The sequence below is a fragment of the Centroberyx affinis genome, unplaced genomic scaffold (genome assembly GCF_046629955.1).
Source record: "Centroberyx affinis isolate AG114_WGS23_722 - 3 ecotype Tasmania unplaced genomic scaffold, CSIRO-AGI_Caff_v1 ptg003567l_1, whole genome shotgun sequence".
NCBI lineage: Eukaryota > Metazoa > Chordata > Actinopteri > Beryciformes > Berycidae > Centroberyx > Centroberyx affinis.
In genome coordinates this window covers 81,037-108,555 of record NW_027281497.1, presented here as the reverse complement: position 1 = coordinate 108,555, position 27,519 = coordinate 81,037, and the positions used below count along the sequence as shown (strand labels likewise).

Genomic DNA, 27,519 nt, shown 5'->3' with positions numbered 1-27,519 from the left:
AAATTTTCAAATTTGAGCAAAGGTGCTACATTTTGTCTGTGTCTTAGTTACTTTCAGATTAGCAGACTATATCTTTTGCCGCATCATCCCTCAAACCAACTAATAATTTGCCCCTGTACGTCAGTTCCGTTGTAGTAGCCTAATTGGGATGTCCAGTCCAACCATTCACCCTTCAGAGACAAAATAATGCTACAAGACACTGCTCAAAATAAAATACATGCTGCAGGCAAACCCGTTATGTTTTCCTGTAATTGCCGTGATCTAATTTAAGAGCTCTGTCTCTCTGGGGGAAAGTAAATATTCAGGCGGGGGACTGCTGGACAGCGCCACTTCACTGGCCGGGTAGAAGATGTCCTATGGATAGGAGTCATTTCAGCATTGGACGCAAAAGAAAACACCCATGACAAAATAATGCATTTCAAGAAGCAGCTGTATTTGACTATAAAGGCATTTCTAATCCAGTGTCTCTAAGCTGTTTTCTTTATATTTCAGTGTAAAAAGCCTATACTCTATTAGAAAAAAGAAACAGTAAACCCAAAATAACATCTCATAATAAGAAAACAATCATCGAAAAAAGGAAAAAAAAAAATCCCCATTCACCAGTCATTTCAATTAAAATAGAAACACCATTTCATTTTTGCTAACATTTTCCCTCAAAACAAATATATATATTTTCCTTATATATATATTTATATATTTATTCTCAAGGCAGTTGGTCATGGCCAAATTAATTGACCTCGTCATGGCCATTTTTCATGTTTCAAAGTTAGAAAACATACCTAGAATGGAAGAAAAAACTATGAGAAGCACAGTATAGGACCACTGCACAGGCCAACAAATAATATCTCATTCTGAGTGAGAGGGAAAAGTTTGTCAAGACAGCGTGCCACACGGACACACACTTCCTCTGGAACAAGTGCAATGCAAAGAGAATGATTTCTCACGCTCACATCATAAAACTACAACACACTCCTCTTTCACAGCACTCAGGTTGTCCATCACATTCCCTTTGCTCGTCTCCTCTTCCTCCAGCTTATTTCCCTATCCTGCAGCAAAGAAGGCTTGTGCTGTGCTGTTGATGTTCTTGGCCAATGTTGGGAGCTATAAATCCACTTGATTGAGAGGCAGAGGGCGAACTGAGCTCTTGCTGTTCGCCGTGCAACAGTCAGGGAGTGGGGGTCCCTGATTCACGGTTGAGCGATGTTATGTCCTTCCACCTACAATTATCATTAAGGTCAACAGAGACAAATTTAATCTACTGCCGGCTGTGTGAACTGAACTCTCTGTAGCAGTGTTTGAGGCTGAGTAATGGTGTGCCGAGAGAGAGACAGAGAGAGAGACAAAGAGAGAGAGAGAGAGAGAAGAGGATTGTTGACAAATCCCCCGCATGCCAGCATCTTGCTATTACAGTAACGGATGTAAATAATATGATGTCCCTGAATACGGCCCTGTCAATAAATGGCGTGTGTGACAACAGGAGGGAGAGGACACAAGTGGCAGAAAGGTTTTGATGAGTGTACATGATGACAAAGTGGAAGAGCAACTGTGGCTGTAGTTATGTGCTCTGAAGTGGTTCTCATGGAAGGAACAAGTAGGAGAGACAAGGGGATGAGATTAATGCACGGAGGGTGGGTGGGGGGAGTCGGATCACCACCGCGACAACATTAGTAAGTGATCATCGAAAGTCCTGGATGGCGATGTCAGTAGGTTCCCTGGGTTACCATTTACATGAAGTGAATATGCATGATGTACACCGTAAGCGAGTATGCCCACGTGTGTTTGTGTAAGAGACAGAGAGAGAGAGAGAGAAAACGTGTGGGAGAGAAGGAGAAATCCCTGGGCTACATGGGAGGGGGCAGTGGAAGAGAGGTCCACACGGGCCATAACCTCCATCCATCTCGTCCCTCCACTCCGCCTGACACTCGATTAGCAGAACTATGTGCTTCTCTTTTGCAGCTCCTGAATAAAGGCTGTGGAACGGGAGAGGGGAAACAAGCGATAAATACCAATAAAACCTATTGAACCAAGGTTGTAATATTGTGTATAATTTGAGGTTTTAGAGAGAACATAAGCGTAATCTCACCTCCAATTATTTCCTCCTTGACTTTTTGTAGCTCTTTCCGCACCTCCTCCAGAATTTCCTGCAGGGTAATTGATTGACAAAACAGATTAATTGCTAGCTATGGTGATTTAGAAGTGTAGATTCAGAGGTGATGTTGCAGGGCTAATGAGAGACTTACCTGTTTCATTTTCTCTAAATCTGTGTCATCGCCTGTGGCGGCATCGTTACTGTTACCCCCAGGCTTCACCCTGAGAGAAGAGAGAGAGACAAGAGACAGACCAACAAATAGAGACAGAGAGATTTAGTATTCGTATTTCACGCTTGCAGACATTTTGCTAAAGCCAGGCAAGTCCATTGCACTGACGACTCCACTGTCAGTCAAGCCCATCACCATAGTACCACAGGGATGGAGGGAGAGTAATACAGAAGTTACAAATATACACACAGAGATGTAGTGGAGGGTAAACCCACCTAAGCTCAATTTACCCACTTTATACTTGTGAAGCAGTTTATCCACCTTTTACAAATAGTATAGATTCCACTAAGAAGTATCACTGATGTAAGTCACATATAAGGGTCTTTCCAAGAAAAATCAAATTGATGCTATTCTGAAAATGTAATTGTTTTTGCTTATATGTGTCGTTGCTCACCTTATGGTGATCACTGACTGGAGTTTACCCATTTATTTAGCACTACATCACTGCATACTTAATGATACAGAGGGGACACCCAAAGCCGGCTTTAAACATCAGAAAGTCTACCACAGGATGATAGCACCACCTCTAATGCTCAGAATTGACATGTAAAAATAAGAAGCATCAATTACGCTGCCAGGATTTGTTTTTCAGTTTCCAGATATAATTCACTCAGTTGGTTCGCCTACAAGTCCCTTGTGTGCATGCCATTCTCCGATCCATTAGATGGTGCTATCAACTGTAAAATGTGCTACCCCAGTAGGCTGCAGTGAGGCTGCGCTGACCTGGAGGGGAGAGAAAAAGGCAGGGGGGACTGAGGTCATGAGTGAACGGGACAACATTTATACCTGGAACCTTGGGACAATGAGGAAGTGGAGTCCATGCTCTTGGGGATGGAGTTATTCCTGTTAGTGAGACACACACACTCTCTTCTTAGAATGGAAATGGCAGACAAAACACACGGACACACGCAGCATTCATATTAACAAAAACATACGTGTGCACGCTTGTCCATGGGCAGACGGACATGCACACATGTGCAACACACACACACACACACACACACACACACACACACACACACACACACAGTGATGGAGAACTGCTCTACACACTTAGATGAGTTAAAACACAGACACTGATCGCCTTGTTACAGTTCTACTCATCATGGGGAGATGGAAACAACTGAATCCTGGATTACCTGGTCATAGTAGACGTTTTCTCCCAAGGTCTTCTAATGGTGTCTGAGAAGAAGGCATACAAACATGGCTTGTTTACATTCACATGTACATGATGTACAATAAATGTTGGATTGAGTGTAGGTGGCATGCTACAGATAAAAATGTTCAGTTCTCACCACTTTGACCTTGAGACTCTGAATCATCCTGTAGAGAAAAGAGTGAGACTTCCTGATAAGAGTGAGTCATAGCCAACCTGTTTTTTGTTTTTTTGTTTTTTTTTCAAAATCCATCACCTATGGTGTCAGGCCGCTTACAAAACACCTTTGTTTGGTTTTCTTTGCAGCATTGAATAATGTGAAATAAAGTACACAAAAAAGGGAACTAACTAGGGCAAATACTTACATTATCTTGCGTCTTCGCAGGTACCTTCTCCCCAGTGTCTGCTGCTTTTCTCCTGAACAACCAGAATCAGTTTAATCACCATGTGCATTTAGATGTACTTGGAATTTTCCTTTGTGACTTGGTTGTACATAATACATACAGCAATTTAAGTATGATTATCAGGCAAAGGAGTCAGAGTCAGGAGTATAACATGAACAAAATAAGTACAATTAAAGATAAAAAAAAAAACCCTGAAATGTCAAATTGTTTTTTTGGCATGTGGGCATTGGGTATTTTGTGTGACTACAAACTAGTGCCACCCACCTTCGGGCCAAGATGGCACTCATCTCGCCCATCAGACCACCTCCCCCTCCTCCTCCTCCTCCAATAGAGGAGTTACTGCTGCGGCTGGAGTCAGCCCGGCCTATTGGAGCTGCAGGGCCTCCTTCCTCCTGCTGAGGGCAGCAGATAGCAAAGAGATACAGTAAGCAGAAATGGCAGCACCATGCTTACAGTGCAGGCATTATGCATCAGTAAAACCAGATGGATGCAGGTATCATAGCTGTGCAATTAGGAATAGGTCTAAGATTGGATCAATACAATAGCAGAATTCCATTTGACTTATTAGAACAGCACTAATGGATTTGGTCATTTTCCATCATTGTAAAATCCACTGTCAGCCTTGTTCTGTGCTCACCTTGGATACTTTGCGGAGCTTAGCCCCTGCTAGGGCAGCAGCCAGGCCCCCGGCTCCCCCACCGCCACCGCCACCTCCGCCCCCAGAGGGCAGAGGCGGGGCGGGTGGGGGTCCTGAGGGAGGTGGCCCGGGAGGAGGAGGGATCCCAGCAGCTGGAGGAGGGATCCCAGCAGCTGGAGGAGGGCCAGGGAGTGGAGGAGGGGCCGGAGGAGGCGGGGGGCCTCCAGGGGCCAACGGTGGAGCTGGAGGAATGGAGACTAAAAGACGAGAGAGAGGGACCGTCAATAACCGTTGACCGTGATGAGATGGAGTGATTTAGAGATGAAGATGAAGATATGAACTCATAATACAAGATCACCTTGTGATGATCAGTGCACTATCAGGTAATTTGAAATTTGCTAAGGTTTGTGTATACTGCAGTTACCCTAATGACATGTGGAGAAAAAAAACCACAGTGAAATATTCAGAACTACTATGACTTGGCATTTAGATGGAGGAGTGGACTGTATTGTAAGTGCGGTCATGTTGACCGGTGCAGGTGTTTCCTGACCTGCAGCGGCTTGTCTCTCTCTCTCCAGTCTTTCCCTCTCCTGCCGCTCCCGCTCCTGTTTTTCTTTCTCCTGTCGCTCTCTCTCCTGCTGTTCCAGCCTCTGCTGCTCCAACCTACACACAAACATACAGGGATTAAAACACATCTGTGACAAATAAATGTAAAGGCGCTCAAAATGAATCAGTGGTTGAAAAGGACAGAGAAATTAAGTTATAGGATATATATTCAGTTCTAAGTCCTATGATTAGTATGCCTACTGAGAATAAGATAGGAAAGGAGCATGATGGGTAATGCTAGCTTTCAGCCATCCCCAGTGGATCTGTAAACCTCACGCAGATTATTGGATTATTTAAGCAACAACCATTGTTTTCAAACAATTCTGTCTAATTATGGCAGATGGCGCTGGTGTGGAGTGTTAGAATCAGGATTTGCATTCAATATACTGACTTTGGTACAGGTATTGTGGTTATGGGGGGGGGATTTCACAGCCTCTGATTAGCCTACCGCTGGAATTAGAAGTCCACAGCTGGATGCGATGGCCTAATTCGAGCCGCAGCGATTCGCTACTGCACCCCTCCACCCCCCCAGCCCCCCTCCCCATCACATCTGTCACTCACAAGAGCTTTATACACTGAATTGGACACGTACAACGTACACCCGCTCAAAAATGTACATAGACATAAAGGTCCACGCAGTCATACGCAGTCAGCCCGAGTCACGTAGCCCAGTGTGATTTAAAGCACAGTTGGTCAATTTAGGCAGCGTGCCCAGGGGAGGGGGAGGGGAGATCACCGTTGCCGTCTTTTTTCAGCGTCCACATGCCCATGGTCATTACTGGTGAATACTATGAATCTCTGACTACATCTATACTCAACAGACCCAAAAACCTTCATGCAAATAATATCCACGGACACCTGCATAAATAATGGATTTCTATTTGTGTTAATGTTTTAATGGTAGTGCTTTAGTCCTTAAGCCCCAGCTTGAAGGCAACCACTGGTGCAACTAGTAATTTGACAGACAGTCTCTCTGGCCAATCGCAAAGCCCCACTGACTGTGTAACATATTACCATTTAGGCTAAATGAGATTAAAAGGTTAATGCCTTGCCTATGTGGGCATGTGTGGTGTCAACAGAACGAGCCTCACTGGAAGGACAGATAGGTGGATGGAGAGAAGGTAGGGTTGATGTGAGAGGTGTTGGCCTTCCCTGTCTTTTTGACCTTTAACCTAAAGGGGCTGACTGAGGGTTTAGCAGTGTGAGGCTAATGCCGTCAAATCCTCTACATATGCGTGTGTGCAAAACTGTGCCAATAGGACTACCACAAAGCCAAGACAGCTTGACTGACTGTTGATTGTTATGCAACTAAACCCCAAGGGCACTTCGCTTCAACTGATGATGAAATGTGTTCATCTACTTCACATGGCCTCACAGCACAACCGACTAGACCAAATAACAATCCAACTTGCTTACAAAAGGAAATTATTTTTTTAAACCAATCCTGCTGCAACTATCCCTTGTGCTGAATCCAAGCTCTAGACCCGTGCAGAAACCTGGCTTGGATGTTAAAGTAAAGCGAAGAGGAGGAGGGGGGGCGGGGGGCACCGCACTCCCCAGGAAGTCTGTAGTGTTGGTACCTCCGTTGTTGTTCCAGCTCCTCCGGAGATGGTCCATTTGACACTGGGCGGGGGAGGGTTGCATAGCCTGCCAAAACACAATACAGAAAACATTCTTACTGTGACTGAGGGAGAGATTACAGAACATGCTCTTTGATACGACCTTTTGGAAGCTCGCAATAGGTTGGTGGACACTGCAGGGAATAGTCATAGAAAGTGTTCTAGATATTTTAAAACCATCCACAACAGTCTTTTCTTTTTTTGTGACACTCTGTTGATCCCCAAAGCAGAAATTTGTCTTTCTGTTCACCCCCCTCTAGAGAAAGCTCACATCACAGGGTCCGCTACAGAACAGCATCCCTAAACATGGTAGGGATTCAGGGTCTTGCTCAAGGACAAGTTAGCAGCAGGGTTTCCGTTATCCGGTAATTATAAAAATCTATTGAATCTGTTGAAGTCCGGCATATTTAAATCTCTCCGGTCATAATGTCCGGTGAAAATAATTCCCTCTAAGCACAATTATTGGAACATTGTGCTCCTTGTTTTACTGAGACTGAGTTACGGCAACAGGTTGAGTTCTACCCCCAGTCTATCTCCCGACCTGCTCCCGACGACTAGCTTTGAGTAGCTTTAAGTCTCTTTCAGTAAAATAATAATAAATATTGCACTACGTGAGTTGATTTAAGTGACATGAGTCAAAAAAGACATGACAGCGTTATGCATGTGAGTCTATTGACGGGACTTATTTTGTTTGGAATATAATGTATAAGCAAAAGTAGCCTACTTTTCAAAAAAAATCTACATGCCTTGATGATGTCATTCTTTATATAGCCTGCCTTGAAGCTCAATAAACACAGATAATATTTGACCGGAATTTCTCCCATTTGTCCGGGACATTGAAATCTTCCAGGACACGTGGACCGGCACCATTTTTTTCTAACGGAAACCCTGGTTAGCAGGGGAGATGTTTGCTTTTACAGGAGCGTGAAACCAGGCCTTCCTGTTGAAGGACAATCTGCCTAAACCTTTTCATGAGGATTTACATCTCTAGAGGATATCTCACATGTTTGTGCTCAAGGCGAGTGTGCCATACTGTACCTGTCCTCTCACAGTACAGTACGTTTTTCCAATATATTTTGTTCACGGTTCAGGTACAGTAAAAGTATGCTGATACAGCACCCTTATGCATCCGATACCAGCCGCTTTCAAAGGGTGCTCAAAGTGACGCATGAGCAACGCACAGGGTCAGCAATCAGTTACAACCGCCTTTTTTAAATAGCCAGCTGGTGTAAACAAACCGAATGAAAGTGGAAAGTCAGAGAAAGTTGAGAAAGAGACAAAACATAAACTAACAATGGAAAGCAATGACAAAAACACTGCAGCGCTGATCACATTATGGGCCAACGAGAAAGTGCAGAGCAATATTAATTCTGCAGCGCACAATGGAAAGGCTTTTTTTGTGATATTGATAGGTCTTTTTAGAGGAGTATCAACTGGAGGGAACTACGAGACTGTGAAGAAAACGTGTAAGTCACTATTTACGTTAACCTAGGTTAACTGCTGTTACTATAGTCAATATGTGTTCTGGACAAGATGTGTGTTAGTAGTATAGTGTTAGTGCTTCTTCAGTGAATCCAAAATACTTTACCACTGAAACACCACAAGTGATACAAAAGACACAAGTGCAATCACAACACTTCTCACATACAGAACAGAATATGTGGGACACAAACAGAGAAATAGAGTAAATGCTCTATAAATGCTGAAGCGACTGGGCATGCACTGCGGTGAGACCTCATGTACTGCATTACCTGCGTCTGCAATGGAGTTGAGCACCTCCAGAGCGTGCATCATGCCATTGGCGAATAGAGCAGCATCCTCCTTGCTGCCAAAGTTGAGCCCCCATACCTGCCGCGCATCCCGCCACTGGTGGAAATTGGGCGTGGCCTGGTTGTACTTCAGGCCCCTCACGATTGGACAGTTTATCACCACCTGAGGGAGGAAGGGGACAGAGGAGCAATAAAAGATGACATATTGGTATTAGTGAGGAGCAAAATGAATACTTTCTTTATATCTTGACAAATGGTGACATTTAAAATGACAAACTTGAAAGCATTAAACCGAATCCAGAACCAGCAGCTCTTGTCAGGAGTTTCAACTAAATGCTCTAAGAAGGGATGTGATCAGGATAGGGCTGGGCGATATATCAATATTATATCGATATCGTGATATGAGACTAGATATCGTCTTAGATTTTGGATATCGTAATATCGTGATATGGCATAAGTGTCTTTTCCTGGTTTTAAAGGCTGCATTACAGTAAAGTGATGTCATTTTCTGAATTTACCAGACTGTTCTATTATTTGCCTTTACCCACTTAGTCATTATATCCACATTACTGATGATTATTTATCAAAAATCTCATTGTGTAAATATTTTGTGAAAGCACCAATAGTCATCCCTACAATTTTGTCAATATCGATATCGAGGTATTTGGTCAAAAATATTGTGATATTTGATTTTGTCCATATCCCCCAGCCCTACTTACAACTGAACATTTAGCCCACTTCGTAGAAAATACAGAGATACATATCGTGTATCGTCATTCAGCCTAAAAATACCGAGATATGATTTTTGGTCCATATCGCCCAGCCCTAGATCAGGACAGGAAAAAGAAAGCAGAAAAGCAGTACGAAAAGGGTAGTTTCACATGGAAAATGAATGGCTTTATGTCCAAAAACTGGAAAAGCAATTAAAAAAAACCCAGAATACCACATCCCTACTTATGTATAAAAATGTAATCGGTATATTATTTGGGCTGGATTATTTTGGTGTATATATTCCACCCAGCAGGTGGCGTGAAGCCTATGAACCAGTAGGAAAAAAAAAGGCTCTGGGTTTGAGCGTGGCCTGAATGTGCTGACGCGCCATTTCTCTGTTTGTTTAACAGCCTCTGAATTCCAGAGAGCAGAGCAGAGCAGAGCAGGGGAGAGGAGAGACTGTCAGGGTGAATATCATAGCAGGCAACACGCGCCAAAAAAGAGAGGGTAGCAAGTTCAGCTGCCATCACAGACAGCGGTATTCCTAACCTTTGCGCACTACTGTCAAAAGGCCAGACAGACAGGAGGGACAGACCGGGGATGCCACCAGAAACACAAAAAAAAAAAAACAACAGGAAAAAAGGCAGGAACACTGATCGCCTATTCTAAGTGAAAGGAAGCCGCAAGTTAAAAAAAAATGAAAAAATCAAAACCTGAAAAATAAGTGAAGACAAAATACAGTTGTTACCATAGTCCTTTCAACACAAAATTGTATCATCCGATTATGCTGGGATGTATAAACCGACATTGAAAAGACAAGTGTAGCCGCAACAAAAACTGCTCTATATGCAGACAGAGTCACTCTTAAAAGAAAAGAGGGGTATGTGGAGACAGAAGGAAGATACAGCCAACTGTACTCTCCCTCATCAGCTCCTCCTTGCCCCCATCCCTCCTCCTCCTCCACCACTCTGAACCCAGTTGATGTCTCAATCAGATTAGCACATAGAGAGAATGCAAAAAAAAGTCCTCCTTATTGGGTATCACCATAGATTAGAGATGCAGACAGACAGAAAGAGAGAACAGGGACAAGGGCTTCTTCCTAAATTGTCACAGGAAATGGTTGAGCAGGCCAACTATCTCTCAGGAAACATCATCCACTTTAAGACCCGTCTCTGGGGAACACTTGAGAGCTCTGAATGTTTAAAGAAGGAGAGAGACACTGAGGCAGCAGGGAGAGCGGGGACCTAGTCAAGTGTAAACACACCTCAACTCAGTTTACCCTGCTTTTTAGTCGCGATATAGCACCTACCCACCTTTATCGGCTGATATAATAAAGTGAGAATTTATTGAACCTCGTAGGGAAATTCTCTTTTGTCTGAAAGACTAGGTCGCTTTCATTTATTTGGGTTCCACTGATATATACAAGGGCTTGGAGCCAAAGGGGCATAAGTGTGGTTTTGGTCGAATATGAGTATTATATATCAATTGAAAGGTCTCAGTGAGATCTTTTCAGTGCCAAAAGGACACAACTGAAATCATGACCCATAAGTTTTAATTAAACAAAAACTGAAAGCTGTAACAGTAAAAGTAGGGTTTTGTTTGCTGCCAAAAGGGCGTAACTGCACTTACGCCCTTTTGACACCAAGCAAAATCCCACTTTTGACACTGAACAAGCATTGTGGGTAGAGGATTCTAACAGCACTTCGGTCAACTCAAAATGCATGCTGACATAAGTAATGCTAGCATGGCAGCATGATCACGTCATTTTTAGTATCCTATTCATATCCTAATTCATATTCTAGGTCAATAATAGATGAATGTAAATATGTTAATATTCCCATTCAAAACTTAGGCCTATAGATTCAAAATGTTATTTTATAATGTTAGGAGTGTGAACTGGTCAAGATGAGCTCTGATAGTAAGACTGCTGGTAGCTGAAGTTCTCCCTCAGTGTTATGAGGAGTTTTACAGATCTTTGAATGTGTCCCAGGACACATCAATAAGTGATGTGTCCTGGGACACATACAAAAATGTATTATACTAGCAAAAGGAAAAAAAAGTAGTAGTTTAGAATCAAAAGTAGTCTCTTATGTCTATAGAGCTAAAAAGGTTTATTAAAAGTTTTTAACAGAAAAAATTTATCAATCAATTTAATATGTTCCATGTAGCCTACAATTTTAAAGGCCTTGGTGAAAGTTGCTGAGCATTACTTCAAGATAAAGATATTCATTCTGATCTTGTTGATTGAAGTGTAATTGCTAGATTTGTATTAAAATGAATGTGTTTTACAATTGTTTACTTACATACGCCCATATTCTGCATGGCTGTATTGGGACAATGTTTGTGCCAAAAAGGCGTATTTCACTCTTTTGCCATTTTTAAAAAAGTTAACAAATATAATTCAACTTAATCTGTAGCAGTATTGTTTTTATAGTAATGCTCAATCTGATAACACAAAAAGTAAAAGTATTGTGCTTAGTATGTGGTAACGGCAGCTGATCCAAGTTTGATCAAAATTTGTTTTGGCTCTCCTGTAAAATCTGCTATAACGCACTTTGGCTCCAAGCCCTCAATACGGTAAAAAAGTAAGATCACAGAGGAGGCCTAATTGATCATGTCTGGTAAACAGCAGATAGCGCACACAACAAATTGGCAAGTGCTTTCAATTCCCCACTTGGTTTCAAGTTACTCTTTAAAGAGCAAATCAACACTAAATCACACAGGGCAGAAAATCTGTGTTGCACTGCTCTCTTTGCATCACGCTTGAAAGTTTCAGCCCATATAGAGCAGTGTAACAACTATTTTCTGCCCTGTGTGATTTAGTGATTCGCTCTTTAAAAATAAAGAGCATGTATGCTTAAGCAAACCCTCCCAGGGGTAATAAAGGTATAAGACAAAGCCTCTAGCTGACCTTCGAGATATACGGTCTTTATAGGACACTGATGTTAGAACTAATAGGGGACGCATGAATGAATTCCAGAGAGAAACGCAAAACTATGATGCCAAAGTTCCTAAATACACAGTACATGTCTCAGGAGTGAGTCGAGATGGGGGACTTTTCCGATGCATGTGACGCTAATGCATGGGCACACACCAAAAAAAGACTGTCTTGCACTTACTCGCTTACTCATAAGCCCATTGGCACCCACAGGAAACCACAGACGCCCACGGGACATATGAGAGAGACAGACAACCAGGCTTACACACACACACATACACACACACACACACAGACAACCACATAGACCCTTCACACACAGACGCATACGCCCAAACACACTCAGACATACAAAGTTCCTCAGACAAGTGTGCCTACCCCAGAAAACACACAAAACCGGGATGTGTACCTGCTGGTCCGTCTGCATCTTGCGTCCCACTACTCTGAAGGCGTTGGTGGAGGGGTTGTGATAGATCTGGACTCTACTGAAGGACTGGGCTCCAGCGCCCGCCGGCAGCCACTTCTTATTGCCATCGTCATAGATCATCACAGTGGCCCGAGCCTGGCAGATACTCGACTCACTGGGAGGAGGAGAAAGAGAAAGCAAGAGAGAGAATCTTATTTCACAGCATAGAGGGTTCCTGCATGTTTGTTTTTTTTCACTCAAAAGTCACACCACTGAGTTTTGAGTGACAGTACATTGATTTAGACAGAATTGTGACTTACAATAACTCAGTATCATTATTTTATCACTATATGATTCCAAAGAAAGACAATAAAAGATAATTGAATTACTGCCCAGCCCTAGTACAAAGTATGAACTGCAGTGGGAAGGGATGAAGCCAAACAGAAAAAGGACATTCAGGAAGAGGAGGAGGGACCTGAGACTTTGAATGGAGAGAGAGAAAAGAAAAAACAAAACAAAACGTTAAAATAGCTTGTTTATAGTAAAGAGTATCTCATGTTAGAGATTGAAGCCAGTCCTTCCAGGTCAGTGTTGCCTTATCTGGACTAACTCAACACACTGTCACAATACACTGCCTCTGAATGGGCCTTAGCATTAGCAGGCTAAAACAAACCCCAAAAAGCTATTAGCAAACACCAACGGCAACCCTGACAAAGATCCATATTTGTGCGAAACAATGTGCAAGCAAAGCTTAGTGAGGGCAAGTATGTGGGTATTTTATTCAGTACTGACTTCAGGTTTTACCCTGCACCTGAGTTACAGATAGATCGGGAGATAGATCGGGAGATAGATCTGCATCTGCGTCTCAAATACTATTTGACTCAGAATTGATTTAACATTAGGTCCTCCCTTGGATACCATGAGAATAATTCTGCACTAATGTGTTCAACAGATAAGTGCATTTGTGGAGTGAGAGACCACACATGCAAGAAGACTGAGAAACGTTCATATCACAATATGCTTTGGCAATCCTCTTGTTGAGCAAGTGAATATACAAATACAGGAGAGAGGGAGTGAAAGACTGGGAGCAGGAATTCAGTAAGAGGTTGATTTGAGGAGGAGGAGAAAACAGATTGGTTTGATCCCAAACATGATGGGAGGCGAGACAACAATGGAGGCTGACAAAGACAGGAAGCTGAGCGGTGTTCCGCCAAAGAGACGAGGCTCTGGAATCTTCCACCTGCTCCACATCAACATCTCCAGACCCTCCTCCACACTTTGGGAGAAAACAGACTCCGAGATTAAATACAAACACATTTAAAGATAGTACCGCACAGGGAGAAACCATTCAAATAAGTTAAAACGCACACACAGGCGTGCCTGCACACACACACAACTAGATAACAGTCTTGAGGGCCACATTGTGGGTGTGGATATTTGCATTATGGGCATTAAGGCCTACGGACTAACAAATCTTTCCTTGCAGGAAAAAAATGACCTTGACCAGCCAGTACCATCGGCCAGTACCATCATGGAAAACCTTTCGTCTGCATCATTTGTGGGGGACGACATGTTAACTGCTGCCTGTTGCAGTCTTTTTAAGTTGCTCTGAATAAGCAGAGGATGACTAAAATGTAAAAATGTAATGTATACCGTCTCACACAGATCACACATTTGCAGGCAGTCACACCTACAAGGAAGAAAAAGAATTGCACGGGGAAAACCCAAGAGACAATGAGAGATGATGAGAAAGAGAAAAAGTATGGAGTAAATTCATAGGAAATAGTGAATTGATTTGAGGTGCTAGAGGAGGCAGAGAAACACAGAAAGACAGGAGAAGACAGAGCAAAGTAAAGGTGGCAGACTGTCAGCTGAAATCTTTACTGTTCCTCCTCCTCTCCTCATTTCTCTTTGCTCTCCCTATAGCTCCCTAATCCATCTCCCCCTCTCCCTCCATCTGTCCTGCCCGTGATACAATCTGCTACTTCCCGTGACACAGCACCAAAGCCACAGCCCACTTCCTGCTGCCAGCACTGCCTAATAAGGGCCTGAGCCTCAACAATCAATGCACGCACACACACAGGTCCTGTATTTTCCTAAAAGTAGATAACATTTAAATTCACACAGGGGTCCATGCTAACTGGAAAATATATTCTAAAGACAAAAGGCGCCGACAGAAACAAAGACTGAATGAAAGAAAGGAGAACAAAATGAGGAAGACGGTTATGGAGTGATGAATAGTTGAAGTGTTTAGGAGGCTGGCTCTCCTCCAATCAGGAACTATTCCAAAATATTTTAGGCAAACTAACTTCCCTAAAAAGGCTTCTAATATTCCTGGGAGAAACAGTGTTTGCAAATACTTCTTAGCATTTGTTGCAACCTGCCTGGTGTACCAGATGGGTGAGGTTCACCACATCACAACACTTCAGGCAGCGTCAGGTAGGCAGGTGGTCAATCACAGAAAAGTACATTATATAAACGTTCACATACCTTCCTGTGATTGTCTAAACTTTTTGGCATGCATCTTAAAAAGGATAATTCCAGCCATGGTGAATGTTAAGCCCATTTACTAGAGTGCCCTCCCTCCCTTATGACATTCCTGTGTTTTTTGTTGCAGCAACCTGTAGCTAGAGGGATGTCCTACATTTTCCCCATGTTTTCTACATTTTGAAACAGGTCTCATGGCAGATAAGAGACATGCTTTTTGTTATCATTTGGTCTGACTGATTTGTGAGTCTACATTTCAAAGAATAAAACTTGCTTACTTAGCATCTCTTTCTAATCTATTTGATGAGAGCTACTTCCAGGCAGAAAAACATCATCAGCTGAGAGGCTTGAAATGAAGCAGGATGGGACAATTGTTGGGAAGTGCTGTCTAAGGCGGGACTTCCAATTAAACAGAAAAGTATAAGCAAAGATCATGGTGAGAGTTTTTGGTGAAACTGGCCAAGCAAGTCATGTTAGCATTTGGAAAGGCATTTTTAATTTTTTGTATTTTCAAAATCTGACATTGGCATCTGATGATACAGTTATGCTGTTGCTTTTAATGCTTTGTTAGGCAAGGTCAGGAAAAAAAACTGTAGACACACACCCATGGATTATGTTACTAACATCAGTTTGCCATCTCAGATATGTGGTTTTGATATTGTTTAGGTTTGAATGAAAGCACATGGTGTCTACAGACAGGGAAATAAGTCCCATGATATCTGTTTCTCCAATAATAGCATGTGAAAATCCACAAGAGTTTTTAGAAGAGAGAGACACTGGAAAATGGCATGGCCGGAATTATCCTTAAATTGGCGAAACTTCAAGCAGGTTAAAACAAATGCTAGGAATCTGCACATACTATAGCACCCAGGGGAGAGTGGGGTCAACATCAAAAATATTGTGGTGTTCTCTGACGGGTATATCTGCACTGAGCCTGTTCTTGATGTGTGGGGCAGCGAGCACTAGTGGGAAATGGGAGGGGACAGAGAGTGGGAGTGGGAAATGGATGCATTTTTAATGGCAGAGAAAGCGAGGGCTCAGGAGTGAGACTGAGAGTGAGGAGTTGAATTATTGATAGAACTGCGGACACCGAGACTCTAAAAGCGTGTGTAGCACGCGTGCATAAACAGACAGACTTGTACACACCCACACACCTGTCAACCTGCCACATGCCAACACGTGTGTCCAAGTGTCGACCCGGTCCAAAGGGGGTGGGCTAATAGAGGACACATGGGTTTGACGGGTCAGCATGTTGGCACTGGAATGAGCCGTGACAGACGCAGCCATAAACGTTCTATTCCTGTCCTTTCTACGGCCGCAGACCACCACTGTCCACTAGTGAGTGCACTGCAGCTGGCTGCTAAGCTAACTAAGTGACCAGTTGACTTAAGAGGTTTTCTGAGTGAGCACAAATAGGTCACTGGCTGATGCTCTGGGAGGGGAAGGGGGGGGGGGGGGGGGGGGGTTTGAGCCACCAACCTTTAAAATAACTCAGGCAAAGGAATGGGAATTTTCCATCTTGATTACATACAGTAGAGAACTTCCACTCAGCACATGAAAATTCTCATCTGTTTGTATGTAAGACACAGGTATATGTGGATATGTGAAATAAACACAGGAGGGAAAAAACTGAACTAAGTTTGTTTTCACTTGCTGTTATTAGAGTCCGAATAAGTTCCTCATCCCACTACAGGTTCTCGGTCAGCGAGGGGTTAACAGGAAACTGCAGTGCACGGCCGGGGCACACGCTCTCTTGGAAATGTCTGTATAAGGCTTGGCTCTCAGAGCTTTCCCCAAATGCACCGGCAAGTACAGTCAGGCCCGGTGGCTCCATCTCTCCTTCCTTCTCTCCTCCTCTGTTTACCTAGCCCTCCCACCACGCTCTTTCGCCACTCTACTTTTCTTTCATCCCCATTCTCTCTCTCAATTACTATATTTTGCCAAGTACAAGAACTGGACAGAGTCTTGGTCACATTCGTGCAGAGACCCATCAACAACTTACGTACTGATTTATGTTCTATGGACAAGTGGTCCTAACATTCGGTCCAAGGCATATGAATACTAAGCAGACACATATGCACATCACCCCATCAAATTACATTCAGCATTTAATATATTTTTGTGGCACAGTGAAGGTTAAGTTACACAGGGTTTTGCAGACGCTGAGTAAAGTGGGACGATGTAGTCGTCTGTGCATCCATCCCTCACTGTCCCTCTTAATCTGTCAGGCTTTTTCCTCTTCCAGGGATTCATAACACCACTACATCAGAAGCCTTTTTTGGTCCCGCAACCACAGCTGACTATCATTTTTTAATAATGTTCTGGCTTTTGTGTTACCCTTGCCTTCAGGAGCAAATGTCTGTCTCCATAGCGAACACCCAGACAGTGCACTAGACTGGGGCCTGATAGAGTAACTCATGCACAGACATTTTACCAACTACTGCAGTACAGCCTCACAACCAAGTCCAGTGTAGCTTAATGTGCTCCTAAATACAACAAATCTTCAAAATATTTATCGGAATGAGTCATACATGACTCACAGCCAAATATGAATAATGGGTCTGAGAAACAGACATCACAATGGGCTTAGTAAACCTCAGGTGGCCTCGCAGCGCCTTAAGAAAATGAATAAATATAACAAGGTGATTCATCGCTTATCTTCTTCTTGGCCCACTGTTGAAATGTCACATTAAAACCAGAGAGGGAATGAAAATAAGCCATTTAATGCTGCCTCTGTGTGCGACACCTCCTCCCGTTTTCAGTGCCTGATAAAAATAGAGGCCCCATTTATGATGATGATTCAGAAAGCTAACACAGAGAAAACAAATTGCATCTTGCAAGTTATATACTCTATATAATCTATACAATTTCACCTGTTTGAAGTATAAAGTAAATTGTTTGAAGAATTTACATTAACATAAATCAAGTGTCATCTCCATGGTCAAAATTCTCTAAACTGTAAACCACAGGATGAAATTATCTCACTCCATCAGCAGATATTTTTAAGACTTTAAACAACATTTTTAAGACTACATACAAGATTGAATGATGTTCAGATGGACAATTTCCACAGTGTGTGGCAGGACTCATTCATAAGACAACACCAGGATAATCACAGACACCACAACCACACTCACAACTGTAGAGGAGAAGTGAGAGAAGGAAGTGGAATTACACATAGGCAATGTGGGAGAAAACAGCACATGCCTGCTTCTCTACATATTACACACTGAGACCAGGGCTGAACAACTGATCAAAAATTATGAAATCAGAACTTTTACAAAAGGTAATTTCCAAATTGCAAGAGACTGTTTTTTCCTTTTGAAATAAGGGTTTTTAGGCAGCTTCCTAATTCTGGAGGTATGCAGAATTCCTGAATGTCAGCGAAAATCTTTCACTCTATTAAGAACTGAGCAAATCCAAAACAATAGCTCCCTCCATTGCACTATTCAGGAGGAAGAAAAAATAAAAAATGATTTTTGTCAGTTTTGTGCTGACTCATTACACACACGACAGGGGTCACGGTGGTGGAAAAGTGCTTGACCTTTAGGGCTGGGTATCGTTTAAAAAATTACGATGCCAGTACGAATACCAGTACCCTTAAAGTGATACCGATACCAATAGAGTACTTCTTTCGATACCTTTTTTTTAACGTTTTGGTGGCATCTGGGCACGCTGAACTGCCAACTCCATCCCATACACCGCGCTCGACTTCACCACCACAGACTGTATGGGTTGTAGCTGCCAATCACACGCTGCATTAAATCGAAGAAGGCTTGCAGTGATTGGCTGCGAGCAAAACCATACAAATAGTCATTTTTTTCTAGATCTGTGTACAAAAAGTATCGAATGCAGGTATCGTTTGACTGGAGAAGTTTCAATACTAATTGGTACTGAGTTATTTCGGTTGATACCTTAAAGGTATCGAGTACCGATACCCAGCCCTATTGACCTTTGATGCTGACTTGGACATGCGGGACCCACACAATAGCCTGTTGAAGTTGGCCCAGTCATCTGACAGTACAGTGTCCTGAGGCCAGCCTCGGGCCATGGACACGGCTGTCACAGTGACGTTTAGCTCTGGTCCACATGACAGTGACAGCAACATGCATACCGTAAAAAAAAACTCAAGCTAACACCGTTGAGTACTTCTCATGCCGGCATTCAAACGTATTATATTATGACTGTAAAACATAAGGTCAGAGGAGCCTGGAACCTACTAAGTGCAGTTCTCATTATGAGACACAAGAGCGAGTCAATTCAAGATTAGCTTTTAAACTGCCAAGTACAGTTCCCATTGTCAGACAGCAGCCCTATAAAGGTTAATGTGTAGCCCGACATCTGGAAATAATTTCCCCATAATGCAGCTCTTTGATCAGCTTCTCCTCCCCAAATATTAAGTGGATGGAGAACACACAAACTGATCCAGGAACAGAATCTAAGCACAAATGCCTCGCTGATCTGAGGATTCTCTTGGCTGTCGGGAGATTGAGTTTTGTTCTAAAAGAAAATAAAGAAATATCCAACATTTGGAACAAAGTGGCATGACCCATTAAAAAGAACTAGGTGAAGTTAAAGCAAAGCTCACTTTTATTATATAGTTATTATAACCTGAGGATAGAATCGTACACATTTTTCAAACTACTAGGTGATGACTTTCAATACACGTTTCTTTTTCTTTAAATGGAAATATCAAATTTTGGAATGCAAGTCTTTGCTCTTTATCACACTGCCTGCTTAAATTAAGGTTAAACTAAATAAAAACCCTTAAACTGAAGATAGAGGTGGACAAGGAGATCTCTGCTACTCCTTGTTCCTCTGTTAGCTCCCCTCCCTCTTCACTCGTCCTTTTCCTCATGCCTGCTTCTTCTCACACAGGTCCTAGCATGCTGCTAACAAGACATACACACAGACATACACAGACACACACAGACATACACAGACACACACACACACTCGCTGCAGGCTACTGCTTTCTGCCTCCACAAGTCAGCCACACAGAAACAGGCATGCAGGCTATCTTGGCTATTCTTAAGCTCTTCTTCTCAATGTCTTTGTCTGAATGGAGTCAGACACGCTCACTCGAAACTTCTCTATTTGGCACTTCTTGTTACCCGCCACTGAAAAACTTTTTCCCCCTTACTCTCCAGTCCTAAACCCCTCAGCATTCTTTGTGTGCTGACTCATCGATCGTCTACGATCCTCTGGCATCGTTTATCCAACATTGTGGAAATGTTGAATAGACATTATGGCCAAGAGCTTTCTCTTCTTGGTGTCTGACCACTTGAAGGAGCTGAGAAGAATTTCTTCCTGCTTCTGAAGCAGTCCAAGGCGAGGGGGGGAGGGGGGGGGGGCACAACTGGCACTCTTAATGCCCTTATTTGGAACCATCAAATCACCTCTGTCCTGCTTCACCGAGTTCAATTCCTTTTACAGGTTGGAGCACATCCTCCCCGACTTGGGCTGTGGAAGAGGCAGGCATACCCCTCTGGAGAAGAACAATCCTTAGTAGAGGAGTGGAGAGTGGATGACAGCGAAACTCCCCTTTTCTCTGTTGTCCTGACTTGTATACTCTATCCATTCCTCATGAGAAGGATGTCTAAATCTGAGCCCAAAAAGGAGAAAAGGAAGTAGGCAATCACATATCCTGCTTCTTTTCATTGACAAATGACTTTGATATGCACAATTATGTAGCCTCTGGCCTGACATACTGTAGCAATTGTGCAATAAGCCATATACATAAACCTTAATATCTCTTTTGCATTTTAGTGATCCAATACAAGCATGACTTATCAGTATTACAGGGAAGTAGCTACACACTTGTCTTTATTGACTATGAAAAGCAAACCAAGGGTGATCTATAACATTTATGCTGATTGCGACTGTAACTCTGATATTAGCAAGGACGGTAATATATACAGCTAGAGTCTGCACACAGAACAGTAAAAGTAACATTGAGGATAATGATATTCACCCATCCACATACTTGAATGAAGCAACCAAGTGTGGAACTAATCATCTATTTTACCAGATAATTCTTTATCAAAAGGTTAGGTCTTTATTGACTACTCAACTAAACCTTTTGCATTCACACAGGCTGGATGAATGGTCAGACAGAGAGAGCCTGGGAGCTTCAAGCAGCATCCAGGCCAGCGAAAACAAAAAAGCTGTTTCTGTAAACAAGATTACAGTCGCATCGCTAATCACTCACAAAAATTTCACCCATGCAGGAAGTGGTTCGGTCTTCAATCTCTGAAAAAGTCATAACAGGTCCCCCTCTTAACCCTGTGTTGTTTGGTTTAGTTATAACCCGCTAGTCCACAGCTGGTCAAACTCTCCTAGTGCAATATTATCCTTACCAGCAAAAATATGAATGGGGCCTAATGAAAACTGTAAGAAATGGCTGGCCAACAGACCAGCCAGCCCAGCGCTTGTTTTCCCCCGAAACTATAATGCAGCCTTGCTGTATCAGCAATCTCCATCATCCTACATAGGTGAAGTTAAGGACAGGAGACATGAAAGATAAGAGTGTTTAAGATGGCTGACTGTATAAAGCAGTTTTTACACTGACTGGCATCCATTACGTTCCATTATGGACTGGAACCCTGATGAACCTACTGCATCTTTGTGGCCATTAGCGGTGGTCAGTGCTGACCGTACAATATATCATTACAGCATCTCTGGCCACAACAAGCTTTGGTTTTTCTCTATGATGTAAGGCCCAGACTCCACATCAGCTGGGATGATGCCAGTCTGCTTGGCTCCAACAAAAGACTACAGGGTTTTCTAGATGTATTTTACTTGTAACTGCCATTGCACAGCATCTACAACAACAAAGTAACATGGCATTTTGTCCTGCCTGAATCCCTACTGATGTGCTACAAATGTCCCCAACTATACCAGAAAACAAGCATACAGAAGCTTAAATACAAAAAATTAAATATAAACTTCACATTTTAAAATTTCTCTTTTAATATCCATACTATGTGCTTTAATATTGTTGTTACTGCTAGCTGGAGGATTAGCATTCTAAGTACAATAGAAGGTGAAGAAAAGCCACTTGGGTTTGAGATTGACGAAGAGAGGCAGTTTCCCATGCTTCAGGGTATGCTAATGTTTCTTTGGTCAGTGGTTGGTCACCAAAGCCCTGTTTCACTTCCTGTTTACCATCTTAACCAGCAATAGCCTTAGCATGAGGACATGCGTAAGCTCTTGTCTTCAACTCTGCAAGGAGTCTATAGAATGTCCCCCCAGCACTACGTATATTTCTGAAAGAAAGGGGTTAGCTTCAGTACCAAAAGGTTAACGTGTTGAACAACTACTTCTTTAGGGGGTTACGTGGTTGAGACATGAACAACAAGCTGGTCGTGGTAAAGGTTAGGGTAAGAGAACATAGATGAAATAATCCCGAGCAGAGAACTAAGAGCCTCTGCGCTCAATAAAAGAAGAAAAACAACAACAGCCGCCACCGAGGAAACTGGATTTGTCACTAAGGAGACAATAGAAGGTTTTGTATGTTGAGCAACTCCTGTAGCAAAGCGTCTAATCCAAGGGGCAGGCCGGCATAATGGCCTATTTATGAGTATGAGAGGTGGGAGGACCAATGGGGGTAAATTGTTACAGAGGAGGGGGTTGAAGTGATTAGGTGTTGTGAGAGAAAAACTCACAAGGCAATACATTATAATAATGGAGAGCTTGGAGTGATGAAGCATACAGGCATTGTGATCGCTTAGCCACACTGTCACACCAACTGTACAGCGATGCACTGAGTCTTTTGAAGTGCATATCAACATGCCTATCTTTATAGTGCATGAAATAAAGCCATTATTCTTCATTATAGATAAGAATTCCCACAAGCACATCCCAATTACCTCAAATTGCTATCACTGCTGTGGCGCAGAGCTAAGTTTCTATATTAGGAGGTCTTTGGTTGAAAAATTATTGAAAAGACTGCTAATGTTCAAAATACATCATTTAATGATTTGATTTGATTTTGTGGAATGTCTACCACTAATCCAACTACAGCTTTGCAAAAGTGCTGAAGGTAACGGTCAAGTCCAATTTTCACTTTAATGCTGGGATTTCTGTCTAGGGGATGCTTTGATAAACGTCAACACCAAAAGCCCAGCACTGAAGTGAAAACTGCATAAGTATTTCTTTGTTTAATATTTTGTATTTCAAAATGAATTTTAGAGAGATACGTTGCACATGGGATGAATCAGAGTCTTCAGATTCTGCCACTGATATCAGACTTTAAAGGGGAAAAAAACATCTGACTGTAGAAAGGAATGAAGAGAACAAGTGGAGACATGAAAACATCCCGACACTACACACACTGTTACGAATATTACACAACACCATGCCATGAATGTCCTGCTATCGCAACACTAATGAGTTTAATCTGTTATCCCTGAAAAACAGATGCAATAATACTGCTAAATGCCTTAAATAACAGCTATTGGCCTGAAGGGACATGAGGTCAAGAAGTCACAAGTATTGATAGGGGAAGAGATGATGGCAAATGGGAAGATGCACTGTGGAGCTACATTCCGGTTAGCATCAAACCACTTTGCAGACAAGGCACTTCTATCATACAGAAAAAAGCAGGAGTCGAGACACAAAGGAGACTGAGGAGGAGACCATTTCCCTGCTTTTAAGTTTGATCAATAATAAGCTCAGACAAGAGTAGAAAGAGAAACGCGGAGGAGCCTCCTCCTGCCGCTCCACAGAACCCAGCTTGCCATCACTTCCATGCATGTAGATTCTAAACTGAGTGCAGAGAGCAGCTTGTTTGATTAAAAACAGTGTAATAAACAGACACATTATACCTGTCTGTGTGTGTGTGTGTGTGTGTGTGTGTGTGTGTGTGTGTGTGTGTGTGTGTGTGCATCTTGAGCCCAGGGGCAGCCATACTGTTTCTACCAGACAGCCATTTAGTCAGAGACACATCCAGCGAGTCATAGCAGGAGTCACCTCTCTGACAATAACAATGAATCATAATGCAGACGGATACACTTCCTGTGTCACCAAACACAGAGATAAGCAATCAGGGAGGAGTATGCCTTGTCCAGATTGGATGAATTCATTTTTGGGAGCGCTTTGAGAGAAACTTAATGGCAGCACCATAAACCCTGAGATGCTGAGTTAAGGCGTTCACACGCTGTATGAGTGCAGCGGCAGGGAAGTTTCTATTGGCTGAAAAGGCAGGGGAAAGTCGGGATGCAAAGCTAAGCTGTTTGCTTTATTTGGGGGAAATTGTTGAACTTTTGACCAATCGACTGCACTTGTGTGTCAACATTTACATTCCAGGAGGATGAGTGACAATGAGCTTGAATGTGGGACAGCATTCCATTCCTCACCTATTATACAAGGTGACGTGACTGTTCAGGCCTTTCATTCCATGGAGGGCCGGTCAAAGCAATGTCCAGATAAAGTAAGTTGTATAATTATCAAGCCAGACACCAATGACTAACTGCTAGGAGACACCACTATGAGGGGCAGAATGAAAATAAAGATGACATAAAAAAAAAGGGGGGGGGGGGGGGCTAAAGTTAATGTTGACAGTTTGTGTTGTGTGGAGTTTTTGTGCAATCTAAATGCTAAAATGAGAAGTGTCTTCGGAGGGATTTCACAATAAAACAGGCTTCTTATCTTATTGTTGGGTGTGTAATCATTTTTATGTCCCGCCACCATGGTACATGATAAGCGGGACGTTTTGTCGTCATGATGTGTCTGTGTGTCTGTGTGTAGACATATTCTTGTGAACATAATAACTCAAGAACAACATATGATAGAAATCTCATACTATCACCACAGGTTCCCCTTATAGAGCAGATGATCTGACTAGATTTTGGAGCATCTTGCTGCATACATTAGCATATTAATAAGGGAAACTGATTTGAACTACAATAAAATTGACTAGAAAGTACCATAACACCTTCATGCTTTAAGATCTGGAGTTCATATTAATACTGCCCATTTATTATGTGAAGACAAATATGATGACATGGAAATATCTGCTGACTTATGTATTAATTAGCTTCATTAACGGGCTCATTACCATAACTGGTAATGTTTAATATCATGGTGACTATGGCTGGCAGCTCAAGTGCCTCTTGTTACTGTTGTAGCCAAAGTTGATGTGGAGAATGTGTGCAAAACAAATACAAACCCTGGACCAACCCATGGGCCAAGCTAAGATATATTGTTATGGAAAGGGCAGTGAGATAGGCTCCAGATAAAGAACTAGTTGCACAGGTTAGTCATAAACCCTGAATCTTTGTACTCTGAACTTCACAGTCCAGAATTAAACTCTTGCACGACAAGTTCTCAAATGGCAAAATTCGTCCCTGATCATTGGCGGAGTGCCACTCAGTTTGAATGTGAAGGAGAGGGAAAGATTAGCCCAGAGAAGCACTAGCCAAGAGCGGTGGCTTCAAAGCATGTAATTGCCAACTTGCACAGGCTGTGACAGGATGTGGAATTCGTAGACATGAGTCTTCTACAGAAGCAATTCTGTTCCGGGTGCAACCCTCCCATAGCCTATTCCCAGAGGGAGGAAAATAGTAGAAGAGGGATAGCTTACTGTGTGGCTGTTAAAACTGGACGGGTAGTCCGGTGTCCACACTGTAATGTACGCTGTGATATAAACAGTCAAATGCATTTGGGACAGCAGGGTGGCCAAGTAGTTATCCTTCAACTGGAGGAGCTGGGTTCAAGCCCCTGTATGGGCAAGAATCCACCCTGCTGAAGTGCCTTTGAGCAACACACTGAACTACTAACATATGTTCTGCAGCTGACCATCACATCACCTCTGACCTCAAGTGAATAGAGAATTTCCCTATGGGGAGCAATAAAGTACTATATTTGTATTGCAGTATCATTAATACATTCCATATTAATAGAATTCACAGGCACTTGCTCCATGCTAAATTACTGCAGCCAGAGGAACTGCCAGAAAGATGTGCGGTGATAAATAGAAAAGCCAACATGGAGTGTTTGTAACACATACAAAACTATGTTGTCGTCATCTGACCTGCTCAACTACCCTCACTTGAGAATGTGTCTTGATGGCAGACACATTTGAACTGGTAGGACTGGGCTACCGTGCGCACCATACACACACAGCATAGTTTCTGACACGCCAATCACCTAGTTATTCACTGGCAAAGGTTACAAAAAAACTGCTACACAATATCAAGTGGCTCTTAATTGTAACAACACCATAACAGCCAGACGCTCGGTTGATTTTTGAGTATGAACCATGTTTTACGTCGAAATCCATTCGTACAGCGACAAAACTATGTGGTACACTTCAAACAGATATTTAAAATGGACAGTCATTGTGTACCGTGGTCAATAAATTAAAAGTCGTTTTGGCAAAACTATTTTCTAACTGGCCCAAACACAAAATGTAGCCTGGACAACACAATGAAGATGAAGGGATTTGAGCCGCTTTACCCACCTCATTGTTCGGCCAGAGTGGAGATCCTCTCCTCGTACGTAAGTTTGGCTGACTTCAGAGCTAAAGCCCGGGGTCAAAAAGCAAACTAATAAAATAAAAAACGACCAAAATCGGCGACACACGCATCTACGCCCGCAAAGGGGGTAGCCACAAGCGGGATAAAGAAGCACACCTCGACGATTTCCTGGTTGTGTGGAGAGAAGAGAGGAGCGGGGAGGGGGTGAGAGTAGATACAGTAGTGGAGCGGGCTTGTCAACTCCAATCACTATCCCACATTGGTTTCTAATAAACCATCTCGGAGATATAGGGCAGAGGAAACACTACTACACCGAAACCAAAACTTCGCGGCTCCCACTTGGCCTTGGTTTACAACCCAGTATCTTAGTAAGTAACAAAACCGTGTATCTGCGCCAGACTTTTCCCTTCTCCCCCGTCCGTAGGTCTGTGTAAATTCATTGGAGTCTGGCCCAACCCGCCAGCTTCAAAGTAGGCTAGAGTCTCATGCTGCGTTCAAGAGCACCTCGTAAAAAACACTGTCACCCAGTTACAGAGTCGTAAATGTGACTAGTCTCCGCATTCAAGTGCTTTGGGTTGGAAATAATAACAAAATGGACCCTCTAACAAAAGTATTTTTTTGTGGATGATGTTTTATTTTAGCAACAAAGCAGCAGAGAGGTATTTTGAGCTGTGATGGCAGAATGAAGAGGAGAAAATGTGCGTTAGGTAGGCCTAATTGATGTTTAAATTAATTTATTAGCTAAAAGTGGTTGGTTGTTTTATTGTACATTTTCTTTGCCTATATATATGACAACTGAAAGTGAACAGAGAGTGAAATTAGAAACATAGCAATACAAATTATTTAGATAGAATGCCAAATAATAGCATATAGGCTAATAACAAAATACATCTCTTTTATCATCAATTACTTTGGCCAAATGGTAACTGAGGTCATCCCCAAACGAGGCCCTGCCAAAGTATCCTGTAGCTGACCCTGCACCTCAACC

General features: G+C 42.6%; 1 protein-coding gene across 2 annotated transcripts; it reads right to left on the bottom strand.

Annotated features, from left to right (window-relative positions):
• Positions 1-412: 412 nt before the first annotated feature.
• vaspb (vasodilator stimulated phosphoprotein b) lies at positions 413-26,962 on the bottom strand. 2 transcript variants are annotated; one of them, XM_071540141.1, is made up of 14 exons: positions 26,516-26,962; positions 12,568-12,739; positions 8,492-8,672; positions 6,702-6,768; positions 5,066-5,178; positions 4,516-4,772; positions 4,143-4,273; positions 3,840-3,891; positions 3,614-3,641; positions 3,458-3,500; positions 3,105-3,161; positions 2,241-2,310; positions 2,084-2,141; positions 413-1,970 (listed from the first exon to the last, which is right to left on the bottom strand). In XM_071540141.1, exons 1-14 carry the CDS (start codon positions 26,518-26,520, stop codon positions 1,936-1,938), a joined length of 1,269 nt encoding a protein of 422 aa, XP_071396242.1. In that variant the 5' UTR covers positions 26,521-26,962; the 3' UTR covers positions 413-1,935. The 2 variants fall into 2 exon arrangements, with proteins under 2 accessions (XP_071396242.1, XP_071396243.1); XM_071540142.1 differs by lacking the exon at positions 3,105-3,161.
• Positions 26,963-27,519: the final 557 nt, after the last annotated feature.

Bases quoted from the DNA above. Each gene is read 5' to 3' on its own strand.
- vaspb (XM_071540141.1), bottom strand. The intron at 3,892-4,142 runs GTGGGTGGCACT...CTGGTTGTTCAG, and splicing joins AGTGCCATCTTGGCCCGAAG to GAGAAAAGCAGCAGACACTG. The intron at 3,501-3,613 runs GTGAGAACTGAA...CCTTCTTCTCAG, and splicing joins AGAGTCTCAAGGTCAAAGTG to ACACCATTAGAAGACCTTGG.